Source organism: Takifugu flavidus, chromosome 14 (genome assembly GCF_003711565.1).
Source record: "Takifugu flavidus isolate HTHZ2018 chromosome 14, ASM371156v2, whole genome shotgun sequence".
Lineage (NCBI taxonomy): Eukaryota > Metazoa > Chordata > Actinopteri > Tetraodontiformes > Tetraodontidae > Takifugu > Takifugu flavidus.
In genome coordinates, this window is record NC_079533.1 from 13,443,084 (window position 1) to 13,462,950 (window position 19,867).

General features: G+C 48.4%; 1 protein-coding gene across 4 annotated transcripts in view; it reads left to right on the forward strand.

The window, feature by feature from the left end:
- Positions 1–19,867, forward strand: part of zbtb16a (zinc finger and BTB domain containing 16a) — a 78,725-nt gene that overhangs the window by 21,826 nt on the left and 37,032 nt on the right. For all 4 annotated transcript variants that reach the window (XM_057053883.1, XM_057053886.1, XM_057053884.1 and 1 more), the window contains exon 3: positions 10,817–10,914. In XM_057053883.1, the coding sequence (XP_056909863.1) occupies positions 10,817–10,914 (98 nt within the window). The remainder of the gene's footprint in view (positions 1–10,816; positions 10,915–19,867) is intronic.

The window sequence follows — 19,867 nt, forward strand, 5'->3', positions numbered from 1 at the left end:
CCAATTCATCTTCCTGCACAGCAGAAAAAAAAGCCATTGTGGCACGCCGCTCGCTTCTACCTGCTCAAACGAGCGCAGGAAGACCCCTCTGAAATTGTTTTCTCTAGGTCAGGCAAACAACAAAAAAGGTAAATTGCTTGTCTCAGGTAACAGGCGGGGGGGTGGGGGGGGTGCTGGCGGCGAGGGCTGCGGAGGAGTAAGTCGGCAGCGGAATAAGACGATGGAGATGTGTTTGTTAAAAAGCCGCTTTCAATGAGGCTACGGGGATGAAACACAGCGAAGCCGTTTACTGAAATGGCCTAAACGCTGGCCTGACACAGAAGGAGACCCTCTGCTCGGGCTGCTGAATATATCTCTTTAGACCCCCCCCCCCCCCCCCCCCCCCCCCTCCAGGAACCATCAGCGCTCTTTCCTGCTCCCATCACATAGCAGATGAGAGAGCCACCACAGTGTTGAGATCTGAACCGTAAAAGGCCAAATTTAGGTGAACCTTCAGATGAATGCTCAGGTCTTCCTGTTGTCCTCGTTTCCCCTTTAAGTTTTAATGATGCCAGCAGGGTTTGGTGGCTGTTGTGCTCTTTATTCCCGCAGTACATAAAGAAACAAGACCTTTTGCCAGTCCAATTATTGGTTAATGTCACACTTGGGTCCAGAGGGACCATATATTCTTAATACCCCCTCGAAAACTGGCCTCATGTTTGAGTGACGGAGCGGCGTTTAAAAGTAAAGAGCAATACACACAAGGTGGAGTGACAGTGGATCTCATGGCCTGGACGGAGAGGAAAGCTGAGTCTGAGATGAACACATGATGGAGGAAATGAACGGGTGAGCGTGGGGGTGGGGGGTAGTCCTCACCTCCTGGTCCACTTGATTGGCATAATGAGGTGAAGACTATTTGGCAAATGGAGACATTTGTGTGTGTGTGTGTGCGCGTGTGCGTGCACGTGTGCACTGCCATGGCCCCGCAGGGCTATTAATTACCTTGTCTGTAACCTGGCATCTGCTGAGCCGGGCCGAAAGAGTGAGCACTACCGACATGGGCCTGTCTGCTCTCTCTCTCTCTCTCTCTCGCTCTCGCTCTCTCTCTCTCTCTGTATGTCGCTCTCTCTCGCTCTCTCTCTCTCGCTCTCTCTCTCTCTCCTCTCTCTCTCTCTCTCTGTCTCTCTGCAGACCCCAGCTGCAGCCTTGTCTCCGCTTTTATTGGATTCTATCTACATGTATGATTGATTCAGCACCTGAACTGTGCTTTTCATGACCAACGCGCTGATGAAAATCCCCAGCTGGCAGATATTTAACCAAGCATGAGGCTCTAAAGCGCTCGCTCTGTTCAAGTGTGATGTTTTCTGAGCAGCTGCTGCAGGAAACAATGGTTGTTGTGTTTTTTTTATTCTTTTCAGCATTTGCGCTCTTAAGTCTTTTGGTGATTCGTTGACTCGGCAGCATCGTGTTTGGTCTCAGCCCGCTTCAATGGGCACAGACGTCTTGTGTGATTGGCTGATGGGATGTTTCATATTTCCTTCCTTTCAACATGAACTTCTTTGGGGGTTTTTTTTCTCCACACAACAAAAAGTTGCACTGAGCTGCATTTTAGCATCTCTGGATGAGGATGTGTCAGAAGATGTCCGTTTCCGCGGCGACGTCTGAGGTTTTCTAACGGCGGCGGTCATTTGGGAGACATTGACACATTACTGAAGGTGGCCCCCGCCAGAGTAAAACGCTCTAAGTCGCGGTGCAGGATGAGGGCTGGGTTCGTGTTCACAGAAACTGCTGAAGGGTCGGAAGATTTTAGACTGTCACAAATCGATGGTTGGGATGGATTCATGGCAACACGGATTACCCAGACATGTTTTCATCCCCCATCGCCCGGGATCTGCCAAAACACGCACAGCTTGTACCATCAAAACCATTTAAAGGTCCTGTTTGTTGTTCTATTCCTGCCACACACACACACACACACACACGCACACACACACACACACACACACACACACAGGCACAGGCACAGGCAGAGTTGGGTGAATCAGGGCATTAGCATTAGCAGTCATATTGATTTCTCCAGCCGGCTGTAAAGCAAAGGCCCGCCCACTGCGCTCTCACGGCTGGATCAAAGGACAAGAATAAAGGAATGAAAAAGTGATTATTAATCTGTAATTTCCTCATTGACACGCTGTAATGGCGCACGTCCCATCGACACCAACCTCGCCCGGCTGTAGATTTGACGTGTCGCATTCGCGTGCGTTGGATTCAGCCGCTAATGCTGGACTGTGGCGGCGTGTGATGTTTCCCTCGCTGTGTAGGGAGGGGGCAGTCTGCGGTCGAGTGCAGCCGGCGACCCTCGTCTGACACCCAGACGATACTATTTCAGTGTCCGGGCCCTCGGGCCAAAAAGCTGTCGGCACATATTTCATCCTTTCTGTAGCTGTACTTCAGGAGGCGGCGTTGAGGGCCTCTTACATCACAACATGGCATAATTCCGCTTCCTCCTTGTTAATAAATCCTGGCTGTTACAGTTTGACTTTACTGGGCTCGCAAAACCTAAAACCTGGAATTGTCAAATATTATTTTTAATTGTGTTCCAGGGGATGGCAAAGGGAGTTCTGGCTCTCGTATTTCATAAAAGACATAATGTTCCAAACAAGTTGGAACTGAGGGGGGTCGTGAGCTGGATCAGCATCACCTGAATGCTGCAGCAGCTATACTCCCCATGCAAGCCCACAAGCCCAAATTCTGACCCGCACTGATTCAAGCCGACAGGAATTCCTGGCTGCTGCCTGCGGCTCCGTTCGCTGGCTGCTGCCCACTCAGGTGTTCCTCCTGTAACGGGGGCGCCGCGTACACGTGACCACGCTGGTCAAATGAACCAAACTGTACAGAGACAAAGAAGAAATGGGGCTCAAATGGTGCCCAGTGAGATGTTTCCCACAGCTCTGGGGAACAGGCAGGAGATTCCGATACCTGTTCCTGCTTCCTTTGACCTGGAGGAGATTGGGACATGTGTCTGAGCTCTCCACAGCAGGAAAGTCCAAGATTCGACCTCATCCTGTATTTACATTCCATGCATTTTAAACCAAGGTGGAGGAAACCATTGTGATTGTAGCACGCACACACACATACACACACGCACACACACACACACACACACACACACACACACACACACACACACACACACACACACACACACACACAATCTTGTTTAGTGCAGCCTTGAAGCCCCGGCTGGGTGGTTTGAGTGCTGAGCAGCTTCCAGGAGGATGACGTGAGCTGAATGACAGTTCAGATCAGGCCCGGTGCCACCTGAACACCACGCACACGTACACACACGCGCGTGCACACGAACACATGCTGCTGTCGTTTCTTTTTTTTTTCCCAGAATACGATCTGTTAGGAGGCATACAGTAAATCGATTTAGCAATCATTGCGCAACGGTTTTGTGTCCAAACACCAGTTTGTTGTCCAGCTTGTCAACTGGCGGCTGCTGGATTGTGCGTCCAAAAATATCAGACACAGAAGGTCGGTCCTCGGCTTCCTCTCAGCGGGAGCGTCGGGACGAAGCTCAGATGTGCTCTGAATGGTGACAACGTGTCCCGATACTTCAGGTCAGCAGCGGCGGCGCCGTCACATCCGCCAGCGGCGAACATTCCCAGTACGGGGGAACCTCAAACCCAGCCCTTCCGCGCGTTATCGGCAGTTTTATTTGATCCTTTTCTCTCAAGGTCGGAACTTGTCACCAAGGTCAAAGGTTAAACCGCCGTCGTCTAATCGCAGCTGTTTCTCTGCTACTTGTTCCATTTAAGCGCGTTTTGTGCGAGTGCTGTTCCATCACACAGGTTGTTGTTGTTGTTGTTGTTGCCGCCGCCCGTGTTGCAGCTTCGCTCTTGATGTAACAGGTGCTGATGGCGCGACTGCTCGCTGGAAAACGTCTCCTTTGGCTGCAGAATCAAGCTAAACTTAGACATCTTTGAGGTTTTTCTGTCACTTGATGGAAGGTGATGCGGATGCATAATGCATGAGGGGAGAAGGAAGACTTTGTCTGCCAGCTTTTTATAGTCACACACACACACACACACACACACACACACACACACACACACACACACACACACACAGAGCCAACCGACGACGCCGTCTAACCTCTTTCAGATCAAGGAGGGAGAAAAAAACAGGAATACAGCAAACTGGCAACATTGTCGAGAGTTTAAAAAAATGAAAGAAAGAGGAAACAGAAATGTTGACGTTCTATTTTCAGGCCTTTTGATGCACAAAAGCAAAATCCAGAGAGGCGGAGGAGCGGCAGCGATGGGGCTGCTGTTTGTCTCAGAGATGGGCTGTAACACAAATACTTTCTACGTGTGATCTTCCTCGCTCCCCCCTCCTCTTTGTTCCCACCGCTCCGACACTTCAGTTCAAGTGTCTCAAGGTCGAGTTGAAACGACAGGAAGAAAGAGTTACCACCGAAAAGATAGTCAGGATGTCAAATTATTTACAGCCCGAGTTGAGCTGTGCTTCTGATTGCTCTGAACTCTGGAGTTCTGCTCTCTTCCTCCTGGGAATCTGGATTTAACCAGACTGGTTAGCTGAAGAGAACCTGCAGGAGAACCTTTAACGTCCTCCTGTCTCCTACCTTAATGGATGCCGAGGAGTTCCTTTGCATCCAGACTGAAAGGAGGAACTAAATCAGGAAGCAGGGGAGGAACTAAATCTTTTTAACCCCCTGGTTTCTTCCCTCAGGAACTTCCCACATAAACACGCAGGTCCAAGGGAAGCTAATGAGGCTAACACACGGCTGTGAATGTATTACAGACCATAATAATACAGCGGCTCTGACCAAGTGATTGAAAGTGGTCGGCACCAGTTGCACAACAGTCGGCAGGAGAGCGACAGCCTGTTTAATAGACAGAAACTTTCCAGCTGGTGAAAAGACCAACCTGTTACCAAGGTTACCTGCTAACAGGTTAGTCTCTTTCAGAGTCTCTGATCAAAGCAGCAGTGTCAGATCTCCGGCCCCCCCAATCTAAAGCTGAAGGGGCCAGATTGCCCGTTTGTCTTGTCACGGCTAACAGGGACGCGTCTTACCCACAATCCTTTAGGGAGTAAAATGGCAGATGAGGCCAGATCCTGAGTCTTTTTGTGTGGAATACTGGAGCTTCCCGTGTTTGGAGAGCGGGATTTTAGATCTTTCCAGTAGGAGAACGTTTGTCAGTGTCCTGCTGAATGAAAACAGTCCGTCTGTCAGTCTGAGCGGAACAGACATGGAGCAGCTGGAACGGAGTGCTGAGTAACTCTGACGGAATTCCAGGCTGAATCCCACCTTCTAAGCTTCGGGGGGAACCTGGGTGTCAGACTGGGATTAACTTGAAAAAGTTCTTTCCTGCCCTGGCAACACAATTAAAAGTTGGGGGATTACTCGCGTTACCGTTGACTCCTCTCCGATAATGAAACCGTCAATTTCCTTGTTTGCTAACACAAAATCTGCTTTTCGCTTTGTTGTTCCCGCAAAATGCACTAATATTCAGATTTGTTCTCAAATTCCTTAAATTTGGATTTCATTCCCGTCGATCCTGATGAGGATTTCTGCACGTGTGTAGTTGACAGAACGAATTCCGAAATGAAAATGAATCTCACGGCACAACAAGCCATGAAAAGCACAAAAGTTGTGACGCCGCTTTTGTAGCATCGTTGACCTCGGTTGAACTGCAACGAGGATTATTGTTCTGGATTTCTTCTATTTCCGTGGAGTGTATGTAAATCCCGAGTGTGTGTTTCAAAGCGCGGCAGCAACGCGGCCTCAAAACACTCGTGGCATCATCGTGCAGGCTTCATGTCTGAATGAGGCCGTGATGAACATTCAGGCAAACAAAGAGCCGAAATAAAACGTGCAGGAATTACAGCTGCTGGGGCATTATTGTTATTATTCTGTTATTATTGTGTGTTTTAGCTCCTTTTGTTCTGCTGTGGCGGTGACGGACACGCTGGCGGCAGGAATGGACGTCTGCAGACGCCCCGCGTGGCACCTCTGAGCTAACGCTGTTAGCGGTTGCTCATTTATGCTAATTAGTTTCGCTGGCTCAGATGCGACTGATGGAGCTTTAATGAAACATGCAAATGTCATCGATCTAAATACGAGAACTCGTTATCCAAACCGCCGATTTACATTACAGCGCAGGTCGTCGCGCGGTTACAGGTGAGCTCTGGCTGCTTCTGATTGGCTGTTTTTGTTCTTAGCATCCTTCAATTTTTTTTTGTATTTATCTAATAAATCTTTCCTCCTAATTGAATTTTCTTTTCTAAAATATCTCTCTTTAGTTTTTACTCGCAAAAACTCTCCGTATCGCTCTGTTAATTATTGATGTATTAATGAGTTCTCTGTCCCTGAAACATTAAATAGAAATTGATGGAGTTAAAAAAAAAAAAGTTATAACATTCAATTTTTAATAACGTTCAATTTTTTTGTCTCCCAAATAAACCTAAAATATAAAACTTTTCACATGTAAAAGAAATTTCAAATCAATGAAATAAAACTTATCAGAATAGTTATTTCATCCCACAAGATTCAGGATTATTTTGGAGTGTAAGATTAGAAATTCCAGAGCATCAGTAAAGGTGATGGATATAAAGGACAAACTGAAAGGCGGCGGCGGCGGCGGCGGCCCCCTCCCCGTCTCTTCTGTCTGAGAACCGTCCCTGCTAGACGCGATTGCCTCGCCGTCGGTGTGTGTGGCTTGAATTTCTATGAACGTCTGCCCAGCAGAGTAGGGGCGGAGGGTAGTGTGTGTGTGTGTGTGTGTGTGTGAGTGTGTGTGTGTGGGGAGGGGGGTCATTGATATGTGCGGGAGGACTCGGGATAAACAGTGGAGCGCTGTTACGGCAGCCTGCCTGGTACATTCTGATTGATCGCAGACAGACGGGTGGCAGGAATAAAATGACAGAAAGGGAGCGCTTCTTTTTCCACCTGCTGCAGACAGACACGGACGGGGTGAACGTAAAGGTGCTCAAAACAAACGGGGTCTTATCTGTGAGGAAGAGCTGCCGCTCAGCGACGTGTCAACGTTCTTGCTTTCTGTCGGCGAGGATGCCGTCGTGTCCGTCTCCCCCCTCTCTCTCCTCCCCACCCCGTGACTCCGGTCCGGCCCTCTAATGGGCTGCAAATCCACGCCGTTTGTCCTCTGCGTCTCCGTCTGTCAGGGGACTGAAATGAGAGGTGGCGGCGGCACATTAGGATCCGGCAGCATATTGTCGGCGGATCACCTCTTGCATCATTTTGCCTTTTGTTCTGTCTGACAGGAGGTCGTGTTGGTGGCACTTTTAAGCGCATGTGCGTGCGCCCATTGGTCCGGCGCTTCCCTACGGAGTCCATTATCCCACTTACGCCACACGTCATTTTTAAAACTCCTCTTTGTTTGCTTTTAATGTCACATTCCGTCCTCTGATGCTGCAGAGGCCTCGTTTATTCTCCTCCTCTGGGCAAACGGCCAAAGATTCCCTGATATTCTCCGGAATGGGTTGAAGCAGAGCAGAGGTCTGTTTCCTCGGTTCCGTTTTCATCGCATCGGAGTGTTCCGCTGGCCCGTTTTGGCTCAGCGCGCAGTTGTTTGTTTTCGGACTGAAGGCTGAGCGGTACAAGGTGAGCGTCGGCTCAGCGTCTCTGATTCCAGCTCGTCCTCCAAAAACCGAAACTTTGACCTGACCTCCAGTTCCGCCTCAGCTCCCGGTCCGTCACGTTCCGCGTCTCTGACCCGAAGCAGTTTTCACCTAGCGGCGAAGACGAGGGAATGAGGACGAAGAGGTGCTGGTCAGACGTGCCTTTACTGGTTCTGTCGATAACGGTAAATCTGGAATAATCGCACGTCGTTGCCGTGCGTTGCGTCATCGACAGACAGGGCTGCCTGAGACGTCCCAGCAGGAAACGCGCGGATCCCAATGCAAAAAGCTCATTTGCAGAAGGAAAAATGACTTTGTCGTTTTATAATATCTCAGATTTCTAAGAATTTGGACGTTCGTATCTGAGCAGTTCTGGTGTCTGTTGATGAGCGGACCAGCGAGGTTCAAGGGGCGTGATGATGAAATGTCCCAGTCTCTAATTGTCTCAAACTCTTGGTGGTGGTGGTGGGGAAGTGTGTGTGTGTGGGGGGGGGGGGGGGGATGGGTGGTTTACGAGGACGCTCACGCCGTGAGGCAATCAGCGTATGTTTTGTTGACATAAATTTCAAATTTACTGCTGCTGTCAGATTTGACTGTTGGACAAAGTCGATTATTAACTGAGTAAATGGCCTCACTAAGGTTTATGTGCACTTCCTTAATGGCTACAGTCTGTTTCAAATCACACACACACACACACACACACACACACACACACACACACCTGTGTGAGGCTCCTGTTAAATGACTGAGTCAGAGCAGAGAGAGAATATTTAATTTTTGCCGCATTACAGCCTCGTCGGAGTTAAACTCAAACATTTGATCCTTCTGAACGTGCTGATTTTGTTCTTTTTTCCCTCTCAGTTGGTGGATGTTACTTGACTGAAGGTATAAAGATGTTTTCTGACGGTTCTTAAAAATGCAGCAGACGTGCCGCCGTTTTTTGGGGGTGTTTTTGTTCTTTTTTCCCATCTCAGAAAAGTACAGTTTTGATTATGTGGCGCGGCATCAGTCCGGCTCTGCTGCTCTGCCAGATGTTGGAGATCAAACGGGAATCAAAAGTGACTCAACGCTTCCGTTTGTTGCTCAGATGTTCAGTTCTGAAGCTCCCGTCGTGCACACTGATATTTGTGATATTTGGTGGGCGATCCGGAGCCCATCATCACCATCGAACGTGTCTCGGTGGGAAGCTACCGGAGGCTCTTCGTCTGACACCAGAATTCCACGTTGAATTCTCGGGACGTCGTCAACCCGACGGTCTGACCAAAGTCGTCGAAGCGTAAAACAAAGCTGATCCGGCAGGAGGAGCCGACGTCCGCCTTCCTCCCCCGTTCAGCCGCGGCGCGTCGATCTTCCCGACACTGTAAAATACCGTTAAATGCCAAGAGATGGAGCGTCGTTAGCGTTCCTCCTAAAACTCCTCAGCCTCCCATTCAGAGAGTGAATTAGTGGAACGGCTGCTGTTAACATTCTGTTGAACACGAGCTAATGCGCCGTTTCACTCGGCAGCATCAGCCGCCGGACTTAAACGCGACACACTGCGCCGGGGACAAACACACACGTCCTCACCGTGAACACGGCGGCAGCAGCTTTAATAATCGGTCCATCCGCAGCTTATCGGCTCTGTCTGCCGGCCACAATGGCCAGACGGAGGGACGCGCACAAAGGGCCTCCAAGGCTTTGTGTGGCGTCCAGATTCGCCGTGTTCTCATCAGATCGCAGCACGAGTGGCCGAGCGAGACCTTTAAACCGCAAACACGCGCTTCCACCCTGAGATTTCGCTCGCGACTGCGGTTCAGTCGGGTTGTTTTGGCGTCCAAATCATCCCGAACGCCATTGAAATTCATAGGATCGTTCCCAAAACTTGGAAGAGAAAATTAAATGTATTATCATTTATTTTGTTATAAGCTGTAAATAACTTAACAGTTATTATTCCTAATTAGGTGTTTATGCATTTATTAATGTTTTGGCTCTTTCTCCTGAGTGTGGGTGAGAAGTAGTTTAATTCTTGTTAATGAATTATTAATGTGCATCATGATTAGACGAGTCTTTACTGTAAATGGGAAATGTTGCATTAAAGAGAAATCAAATTAGAGTTTCATCAAACTCCTCTGGCTGATTGTTTCACATCACTGAGCAGAATTCTGGTCACATCCCGATCAGACGTGTTTGATCTGGTCCCGAACTCTCTGGATCACCTGAGAGATCCAATATTTGTAAAGATGAAAAGGTTCTGTTCTGACTCCTCTCCAGGAGTTTACAGGTTCAAATAAATCCCATAATCATCAGACAGCAACCGTCTAAAACATGTTGAGGTGGTGTAACTGGTAAAAAAGGGTTTGATCATTTTTTTTACAGTGAAATTTTAAAAAATTCTAAAAATAAATCTAATATGACAGAATTGTAGAAAAGTGACCAAATGTTGCTTTTGCATTTTTTTTATTCACTCTTTTGTTAAATAAAAACCTTCAAATCAAAAACTCTAAATAAGTCAAAATTTGCACTTGTTTTTGCATATAAAGGGGAGGGTAAAAAAAATCAGATTCCAAATGATTCATTTATTTGGCTAAAAGGAACTAAAGTGATCCCAATTCTGCTCCAGTCATATTCGGCATCTTATTTAAATTTCTTGGGAAATTAGTCAGAAAATGGTGAAAACCCTTAAAAGTGCTTCAAGTTCTGACTTCATTTTAAAGCTCCTAATTTTGTGGGCAGCTTTAAAGCAGGAGAACGTGCGTTTAATTACTGGCGCTCCTTCTGTCCGTTATCTGTCTGCAGTAACAGCTTTTGTCCTCAGCCGCCGGCTCTTTGATGATTTCGTAACAGGAGGTGAGGTCAGACTCGGTTTTGTCAGATGTTATTTAGTTAGCTAACCTCTGAGGCCTTTAGTATGTAATCAAATATTGAACCTGAGTCTGTGCTGACCTCAAACTGTGTTAAAGCTTAATGACTGACTCTGGCTTCCAGCTGCACAGCAGCTCAAAGTTTAGACGGCGGCACTCAGAAAAGCTCTCCGGCCTGAATAAATCATCACATTTCTCTCTGACGCCGCTGCAGCACTTCACATGATCACGTCTTCAGATTTACGGGAGGGTGGAAGTGGGTTAACGATGGACTGCGTCCTGTTAGCATGTTAGCGTGGAGCGTCCCGACATTAAACAATTTCCTGTTTCCGCAGGAAGATGCACAGCGGAATGAAGACCTACGGCTGTGAGCTGTGCGGGAAGAGCTTCCTGGACAGCCTTCGCCTACGAATGCATCTGCTGTCGCACTCAGGTACGCACTCAACACCGATACCGGACGGTTCTGCCAGGGTTCTGGACTCCAGAGCTCGCCGCAGACCTTTAAAGTTTCCTTGCTGTTTAGGCACACAGGTCGGAAGTCCCAATTCTTTAATTAAATCCAGTAAAATGAAGTTTCTCTGCAGCCGATCATGGATCTTATCCCGGTCCCGGTAAAAATGCTGTTTCAGGGGTGCTAAATCTGCTCTTTTATACCCTTTGAAGCTCTTGCAGCTGAAGACTTTGACTGTTCCACTTCCCAATAAGCATCAGCACTCGGATGAGCCTTGTGTTGGGATTTCCCCTTTATAAACGCGTCATGTCTGCACCGGACGGGTCTGAAACACACATTAGCGTTTCTGACGAACCCAAACACTCGTGCGTATCCCATCAGCCCCCTTCTCTCAGCTGCTTTCACTATACGGTGGCCCCTCGGGGACATTTGGCAGCTGATCTGTTACGTTTATCAGACAAATGGAAACGTATAAAGATATCGCAAAGCCCTAAATGAGTGCTAACAGTCGTTAAGGCGTTAAAGCCCAAAACCTCAGAGAACAACTGTTAATCCTCCCGTGAAGGATGGAGAATGTTGCTGAATGTAACCAGAGATCGGGTCCGATTATTGTTGTGCGAGCGTGACCTCGAGCGACCTGTCCTTGAGCGGCTTCCTGTTGCTACATTTCGGTAGAAATTCGGTTGGAGAGATTCCAGTGGCGTCGTTATTAATAAGCCTCAGTTTTCCGCGACTCCAGGAAGAACCAACCGCGCTTCACCTTCAGAGAGGCGACGCGTCGAGGATGTGGGCACGGTATTTTTAGTCGCAGAGAGTGAACAAACTTTTTTCGCTCCGCTTTGGTCTTTGGAGCGAGCGGCGTTGTCACGCGGCGTCACCCGGCACTGCTGAACACCGGCATCCATTCATCGCCGCTTTGGTCGGCCGTGGAAGATGAGACGAGCACTTGTGCAACGGTTAGCGAAGAGACGGCGCTGTCACCTCGTCTCCTCCACCTCCGCAGCCTCCTCCACTGTTTGACTTTCAGGGATTCTGACGCCACCTTTTTTATAGTGTCTCTCTGTAACGATGACACCCCCCAACCACCACCCCCACAGGATCGGCTTCATATGGGGAAGACAGACGACTGTTGACTGGAACTTGTAGCTTCTGCATGTGGAGCGTCGCTCCGGTTGTTTCTGCGCTGCCTGCGTGTCTTGTTGTCTGTTGTGCTTGGCGTGTTTCCACCCTGGGCGTGCAGCCATTGGTACAGTATGTACAGTCTGTCCTCTGCCAGCTATTTGTTTTGTTCCTGTCATCTCTTTGTGGCTCTCGGTGTTTTATTTTTTAGTCTCGGCCCAACACTCGGACGAATGTTTGACTCTTTCTCACCTCGTGCTGCGGTCAAAGCGGCGCTTTAGGATTGATCAGAGGCAGAGATGGTCCTACTGTGACGTCTGCCTGAGGCATCCAGGACCCAAACATTCCTGGGTTACCGCTCACGTCTGCAGGTTGATGCTGACAGAAAAGCCCAGTGAGACCCGAACGTGGGAAGACCTCGATGCCGCCAGTTTTGGTGAAACCGTGGACACGGTCCAGTCAGGCTGCCGCCATATAGAAAAATGGCTTCTTTAAGGCCTTCTGCCCCATCGTTGTCAGGCTGTTGTGCAGCATAACGAGATTACCCATAAGCCTCTCCAGCAACACCCGTCGGTGGAGTTCGTTGTGACTTACAGACAAGACGTGACCCTTAAAAGTGCCACCACGTCTTAATCGTGACCCTCGCGCCTCAGCACAAATGTGGGCCTTCGGGTTCAGGCTCGACTCACCGGCGCCTCCCCAGGCCGCGAGTTGTACTATGATTCAGGGATGTCGGTGTTAATTACAACAGTAACACAGATTTAATCCCCTCTTTTGATCTCTTGATAGACTGTGATGGTTTGTCCCACTGGCTTCACTGGTTTGGTATGTGTTAGTCAGCCAGTACAGTTTAGTATTTCCAGATTTGCACTTTGTCTTGCAGGGAGTTGATGTTGACCAACACTATTTGCTAAGAAAAAGCATTTTAGGCCAATAACTTTTAACTCTTCAGTGATGTGCGCTCACTTGTTCGTATATCAGCGTTGCCCCTGCCGTGCCAGTCTCTCCTAAATCCACGTGGGAGTGAAAATAAAAGATAAATAAGGAGAGGGGGAAAAATGCAAAGAATTTTGATAAGAGCTTTGCAAGGCGGCGCTTTCCGTATCACGACGGTTTTGCCGCTTGGCTCGTCGGCCTCGCTGGGCTGTTTTGGGTAGTCGCCTGGTTCTTCCCTCACAGCGATGACGACATATTTGTGCCGGCAGGTCTGGATGTTCTGCCAGCATTCCTGCATTTATGATCGCTCGCAGATGTGAGTCCAGGAACACGCTGTACTGTACCCAAACCCAGAAATTAATGAAAGTTGACTGCCTTCCAGACCACAAATTCCTAAATGTGTGTGTGCATGAGTGAGAGGACAGACATGATGTGCGTGTGTGTCTGTGTGTGGGTTGGGGGTGGGGGGTCTATTTAAAGCTTGGAGCAGGAAAAGACGTAATTTATGAAAAAAAAAAATCCTGGTTTTATGTTGAATTTCTTTTTTTCACAACAGCTGATTTTGTGTAACACCCCCCCGCCCTCCCCCCGCGCCTGCCGAGGTCTGACCTGCCGATTTCCTGTTCACACGGATTATACAGCTGGAAGAATCTCAGCTGGGTTCTGTTACATTTATTGGGGGGGGGTTATGTTGAGGTGATGCCACAGAGGTGGCCACAGCTTCAGCGATTGGCACAGGCTTATTATTATTTTTATTTCCTCTCACAGCCTGGAGGGGTGGTGTGTGTGTGGATGTGTGTCGGGGGGAGGGGGGGGCGGGTAGAGCTCCTTCATCAGCTAATGTGACTTCACTGGATACGTGCTGTTCTGAGCAGCTGGGCTCCTTCATCAGAACTCTGTGTACCTGCGCTGCCAGCTTCCTGGAAATGGCGTGTGAGGGTGATGAGTCGTCTGATGGGGGGGGGGGGCAGATTGGTGTCTGGAAGAACACAGACAGATCTGAAATGTCTTTTGTTAAATGTCTGCTGTGACACTTGTGGCTGCTTGCCGGTCAGCACGGCTCCGATTTGATCTTGGATTTTGACATTCCTGCGGTCGCAAATTAACCGAAGGGTTAAGTAATTAATCCATAGGCGGCGCATACTTTAAGAAGGATGCAAATCAGTTTGTCCATGGTGAATCTTAATTAGGGACACCGTCTGAGTTCTTCGTGCTGCCTTCATTTGTCTTATGAGAGTAATATGTTTGATTCACTGGCGCCAATTGTTGAATTGAGTCACACGCTAATCTGCTTGTTTTCAGAAATCCAACGTTTCACCTTTAAATGTCGGCAGAAGCTCTGTCAACAGTGACACACTCCAGAATTCCATCTACTCTTGTTTACAAGATATGAAACAGATGAATTTTCCTCCAAATATTACTGATTCTATTACAAGCGGCTTTGCTAGATTAGCAGCCAAGCTAACGCATCCTCTCTGTTCTCTGTGGCGTCAGTTACACCCGAAGGTTGTCAATCGGAAAGTTAACAGGGAGAGTTTAATGTTGACCTGCCAGCCCCCTCTATTTTAGACTTGAAGGATGTGATCCTATTGCTTTTATTACAGGGAGATTGCCGCTTTAAATCCTTTTGGTTGCTAAGTAGCGAGTGCCCCTGTGCTCCCTTAATGGACCTGATTTGGTATTCCGCTCGGATGCCAAGTCTTATTTTTGTATGCGAGACAAAGTGTTTTGATGGAGGGTGATTGCCGAAACGTCTGCGTGTCTACCGGTGGCTGCTTTTGCTTTTTTTTTTTTGGCTCCTTTCTTTTTTTGGTGAGAGTCTTTATGGCCTCTCAGTACAGTACACTTTGTGCCTTTTGCTCAAAACAAGAATGCAGCCGAATGAATTTTGGATTCGCTTCACCAGGCCTCCCTCCTCCCAGCAGCCTTGTTGTCAGATGTGTGTGTGTGTGTGTGTGTGTGTGTGTGAGAGAGAGAGAGTGTGTTGTATATGTGCATGTGTTAAAAAGTCAATTATTGCAAAAGTCTGCCATTAATTTACTCTCCTGGACATCTGAGTGCTCCTTGTACTCTCACGCACAAGAACGCACAAACACACTCGGAGTTTTAAAAAAAACAACAAAAACAAAGAGGCCACCGGTGTTTGTTGCCTGTGGTTGTGCGTTAAAATTAGGTTGTGTGGTAGGTTCCAGGGCTAAACAGTGAATGTGGCTCAGGGGGGGCTGGGGTGGGCTAAAGCAGGATCAGGTGGAATTGCTCGGGCTGGTCTCCAGGTATTCTGGGAGAGTCTTTTTTTAGGTGAGGGGTCCTTTAGACCGTCTCGGGGCATCCGGATGACAGCAGGGCAGAGCTGATTGTGAGTCCCTGGTGGCACTTATCTGCACACAATAAGTCCTGCTTTAAAGACACTGGAGCAGAGAGAATAAAAGCCCTGTGTGGTGCTGAGCCTCCAGGAGCAGGCGCGGACACCTCAGGTGTCCGTTACATGTGACAAACCCAGCCTGCTTTTAATCTGCAAAAGTGGGAAAAACAAAACATTTTTGATTCTATTTGCTGCCTTTGAGTCTCTGAAGAATAAAAGGAAGGCTTGTGTTTGACCGAGGAAAGCTTGAAATCATGTGTTTGTTGGTATGTGTGGTGCTGGCCAGGTCCAGTTGTGCTGTTCTGCATAGCAATTAGTGGTAAAAGCCACATTTATGGGGTTCTGTTGCACGTCTGGACAGCACATGTTACAAGTCCTGTTTTATTTCTCTCTTTGATATGAAATCGCACAGTTTTGTGAAGATATTCCCTTCCTCTTGCGTGACAGGGAGCGCTTGTGCACGTCAACTGTGCGTTTTAAAACCCCCGACACGCAGCAAAGCAGTGAAGGGGGGGGGGGGGGCAAGGCTGTGAGCAGGAGGCTAAATTTAAATCGTAATTGGCCAACTTCCACAAGCTTGTGGGCATTTTAATGAGTCATAATAACTTCATTTAAAACCAGCTGAGCAGAAAATAGATTGGAGAGGAGCCTGTGGCTAGTATGGATTCGTGGTGCTCGGTGCGCGCGAGCGCACGTGCTTTCCGTTGCGACTGTAAAACTGACAGAAAAACGCAGACGTGTGAGACGAGCTCGCGCACCACGTGTCCAGACTGTCTTTCAAACTCTGGGAATAAAAGATAACAGATTTAATATTTGTTTCCGCATCTCATTTAATGTACAAGTGTGTGTGTGTGTGTGTGTGTGTGTGTGTGTGTGTGGTGTGTGTGTGAGAGGGAGAGAGAGAATTGGGCATCTGCGACGCTCTGAGGACACTGAGGTTGTGTTGGATTCCTGAGACAATCATCCCAGAAATACCTGAGATTCTGCAGCAGTGACAGCAGCATTATCCCGCTAACCAGATAACAGTGGGTCACACATTCACACTGCTTATTAGATCTTCACTTGTGGCTGCGTGCGTGTGTGTAATGAGCCTCTGGTATTCACTGACATTGACACAAATTCAATTGTGACAGGTCCTTCATTGTGTCACGACGGCGTGTGTAATTAGACAGATTTGACATCGGTGTAAACACGCGCTTTCGGCCCGTCCGCTCCGCTCCTGCACACAGCCTCCGGTCACGGCTGCAGCCGTTCCCGTGTCAACCGAGCGGCCGGACAATTGATAAGTGAACCACGAGACGGGCGGATGAATGAACAGCAGGACTCAGCCGCTGTATTATGGAATAAAAGTCGAAGGCTTTGGCTTGCGGCTGCCACGTGTTTCTGCTTCCCCAGAAATGTGTTTGTGACTGTAAAGTTAATGTCATTACAGCTAATAAGCCGGTCCTGATAAGAAAAGATTGGGGGGGGGGGGGTATGGGACACATGTTAATAAAAGTAAATATTCTCCCTGGCACAACCATTTTATTGCATTATGTAAGTTGTCCGATAGCTCTGGGAAACTTTTTAGATCAATTTCGGAGCGCAGATTAGAAAGCTATGAATCCCATTTATGAAAGAGCTCCCTCGTGAAACGCTCTTTGAAACTTTTATATTTTGGGGATGAAGAGAGAATGAAGGCGGCTGAGCAAAGATCTGCCGACGGCGCTTTCATGTGTGGATGGAGGATGGGGGGGGGGGAGAAGAAAGGAGGAGAGCGTGAAAAGAGCTGGAGCGAGCGAGGCACAGGGAGGAGATAAAAGCGCTCCCAAAGCCATGTGGAAGTAGCCAGGACACACAAGGATCGCTTTTATGCCGCTAATTCCACTGGGAGGTGCCACATAAAAGCAGAGCATGGATATTGTGCTATAACTGTTGAAAACAAGCAAGTGGCCCCGGAATACTAATACTGCTGGTCTGGGGGAGCCGCACTTCAATCCCCAGCAACCCCCCCACCCCCAAGAGAAGGGTTTGGGCCGACCCGCCACAATTAGCTGCTCGACTTTTTACATCTCATCTTGTCACAGCTGCATTTGTGAGATTTAAGTGGGATCGGAGGTGATGAGGAGGCTGGTCAGGGAATCGTCGGCGTTCTCAGACGCCAACGAGCTGCAAACATGACTTTAAGGAGAGTTTCTGTAGAAATGTCCAGAGCCGGAGCGAAACGCGTCCACTAAATATGCAAACACGTCTCCGTTGGCCTCGGCTGAGCCACATAAAGAGACATAATGAGTTCACGCACGGCACCAGAACCGTGTTTCTGTCAAACTGTCACCCACTTTCACGCCCGCGGAAACCTTTGAAACGACCGAGACTCTCTGTCAGCTCGAGATGTTTCAATCAAGCGAATAAATGAGCTGCTCCGACATCAAAAACACACATCCAGCAGAGAGAATTGGAACGCTCCCCAGTCACATGTTGTGCTGGCGGAACAGTTTGAACAGTTTAAGACGGATCATTAAAGTTTCATCTTTGTTCCAACCCAACGGATGGAATCTTTATTAGTAACTTTTGGGCGTGATTGATGGAGGTGATAATCAGGGGGTTTGCTGGCAGATGTGGCAAACATGTTGAGTTTAGTCTGAAGGTGAAAAGCGATGAGGATATTCCAACCAACACGGTTAATGTGAGCACCCTTGTTAGACTTTAATGATCAAATAATGCGGAGATGGTTACGGAAGAGCGTGGCGTGTTTCACCAGTCATGGTCGAAAGTAGACGGTGGAGCAGGAATCGTGCGCTTCTCCCTCGCAGTTCTTAATCTGAGGCTAAAACCCCAGGATAGATCCTAGAAGTCGCCGTCCTCCTCGGGTCAGGAGTGGGAATTCTGAAATCTGTATCCTGGGAATGTTTTACTGAAGCCAGAGAAACAACAAGCGTATAAAAAAGCTCAGTGTGAGAAGTGGAGAGGATGGCTGAACTCTCTGAACCATACGCTCGCTATTTGGCCTATTTCTGCCTCAGCTGATTGTAAGCGCCTCCAACACACACACACACACACACACACACACACACACACACGCAGGGGGGCTGCCAGCAGCTGTCATTACCTCTACCGTATCAGGTCTGAGGCCTCCTGCAAGTCCTCAAATCCAAACTATAACTGCGCCGTGGTTATTTTCTACTCTGAAGTTCGATGATGAAATCTGCTGAACTGAGACCGGAACCGCGTTTTCACACCCCCCACCCCCCCGATTGTTAGTATTTTCCGCGTTCCTCAGAGTTTCTGCTTTAAGGAGACCTGTTAGTCGGTCCTTCCCAGCTCCCTGTCTGCTCTTTATGTAGCGAGTGCGTTTGCATGATGCAGTTGATCGGCTGTGAGCAGCATCTGTTGAAGTCGGCTGCAGCATCATGAAGCAGCAGACGAAGGCTGGACTCATAAATGGTAATCGGACCTCGGTCACGAGGCTGCCGCTGCTCTGGTTTTCTCCTTTTTATTAATCGAGTCATCCTCTCATGCCCAAACCATGTTTGTCGGACCGACACATGACTTCACGGCTCTGCTCGGTGCCGTTTGGCAGCGGTTCTGTTGTACACCAAAATAACTGGTTGCGAGATTTCGCTAATTGATCCAATTTGGCCGTTTGAAGTCGGCGCTTTCTGTTTTTATGTGGAAGATTTAAAAGACCACATTTTTGGAATCAAACTTATTAAACAAGTATGTAAATGAGCGCACCTGATTGCAGTAAAAAGGGAAAGAGGGCAGGTTGGAAGCGTTTCCTGCTGTTGGATCGCTCCTCTCTGTTGGCTCAGCTCGGCCTGGTTCCCTGAGCTGAACCCAGTTACATCACAACTCTTCAACTGTTCTTTTCCATAATGATTCATTATGTGTGGGAACATCCAGACACCAAACCTGTTTACCCTTTGAGTTCCCCCTCGCACGCTTCAGGATCGCTGGTCCGGTCCAGCGGCGGGTGTCTGTGGAACGTCTTCCCTTCTAATACGGAGCAAAGCTTTTGACCAGCATAGACCTTCGATTCAAGCAGCCAGCTGAAGATCCGAAGATGGCGTCCGATGGACGGTGTCGTACCTCCAGCGTCCGTGGTTTTTAGGTTTAACGAGTAACGGCAACGGAGAATCAAGACGAGCGTTTGCAATGTTTGATGTTCTCCAGGACATTTTTTGTCCTTCACATTTCGTTCCGTCAGTTTTTTCTTTACTCCGCATTTAACCCTTTTGGGTCGCGGAATTTACCGAAACCGAGCTTTGCTGCGTGTCTGAAAGCGCCAAAGTCCTGGAGGGGCCGCCTAATAAACTCTGCTGCCTTTGACAGCGTGTGACTTGAAGGCAGGAAATAATGGGCACTAAACACTAAATCTTTACAGGTTATTGACCTGGAGATGGGGGGGGGGCTCTGCTCATTTGTGGGTAAGACTCTGGCCTGGTTAACTGGGTTGTCTTTAACAGTTTGGATCAGTCGGCTTTTCCTCATTTCTTCCTCCGAAGAGGGTGAAGGGAAACCAACGGATTCTGCCTGTGA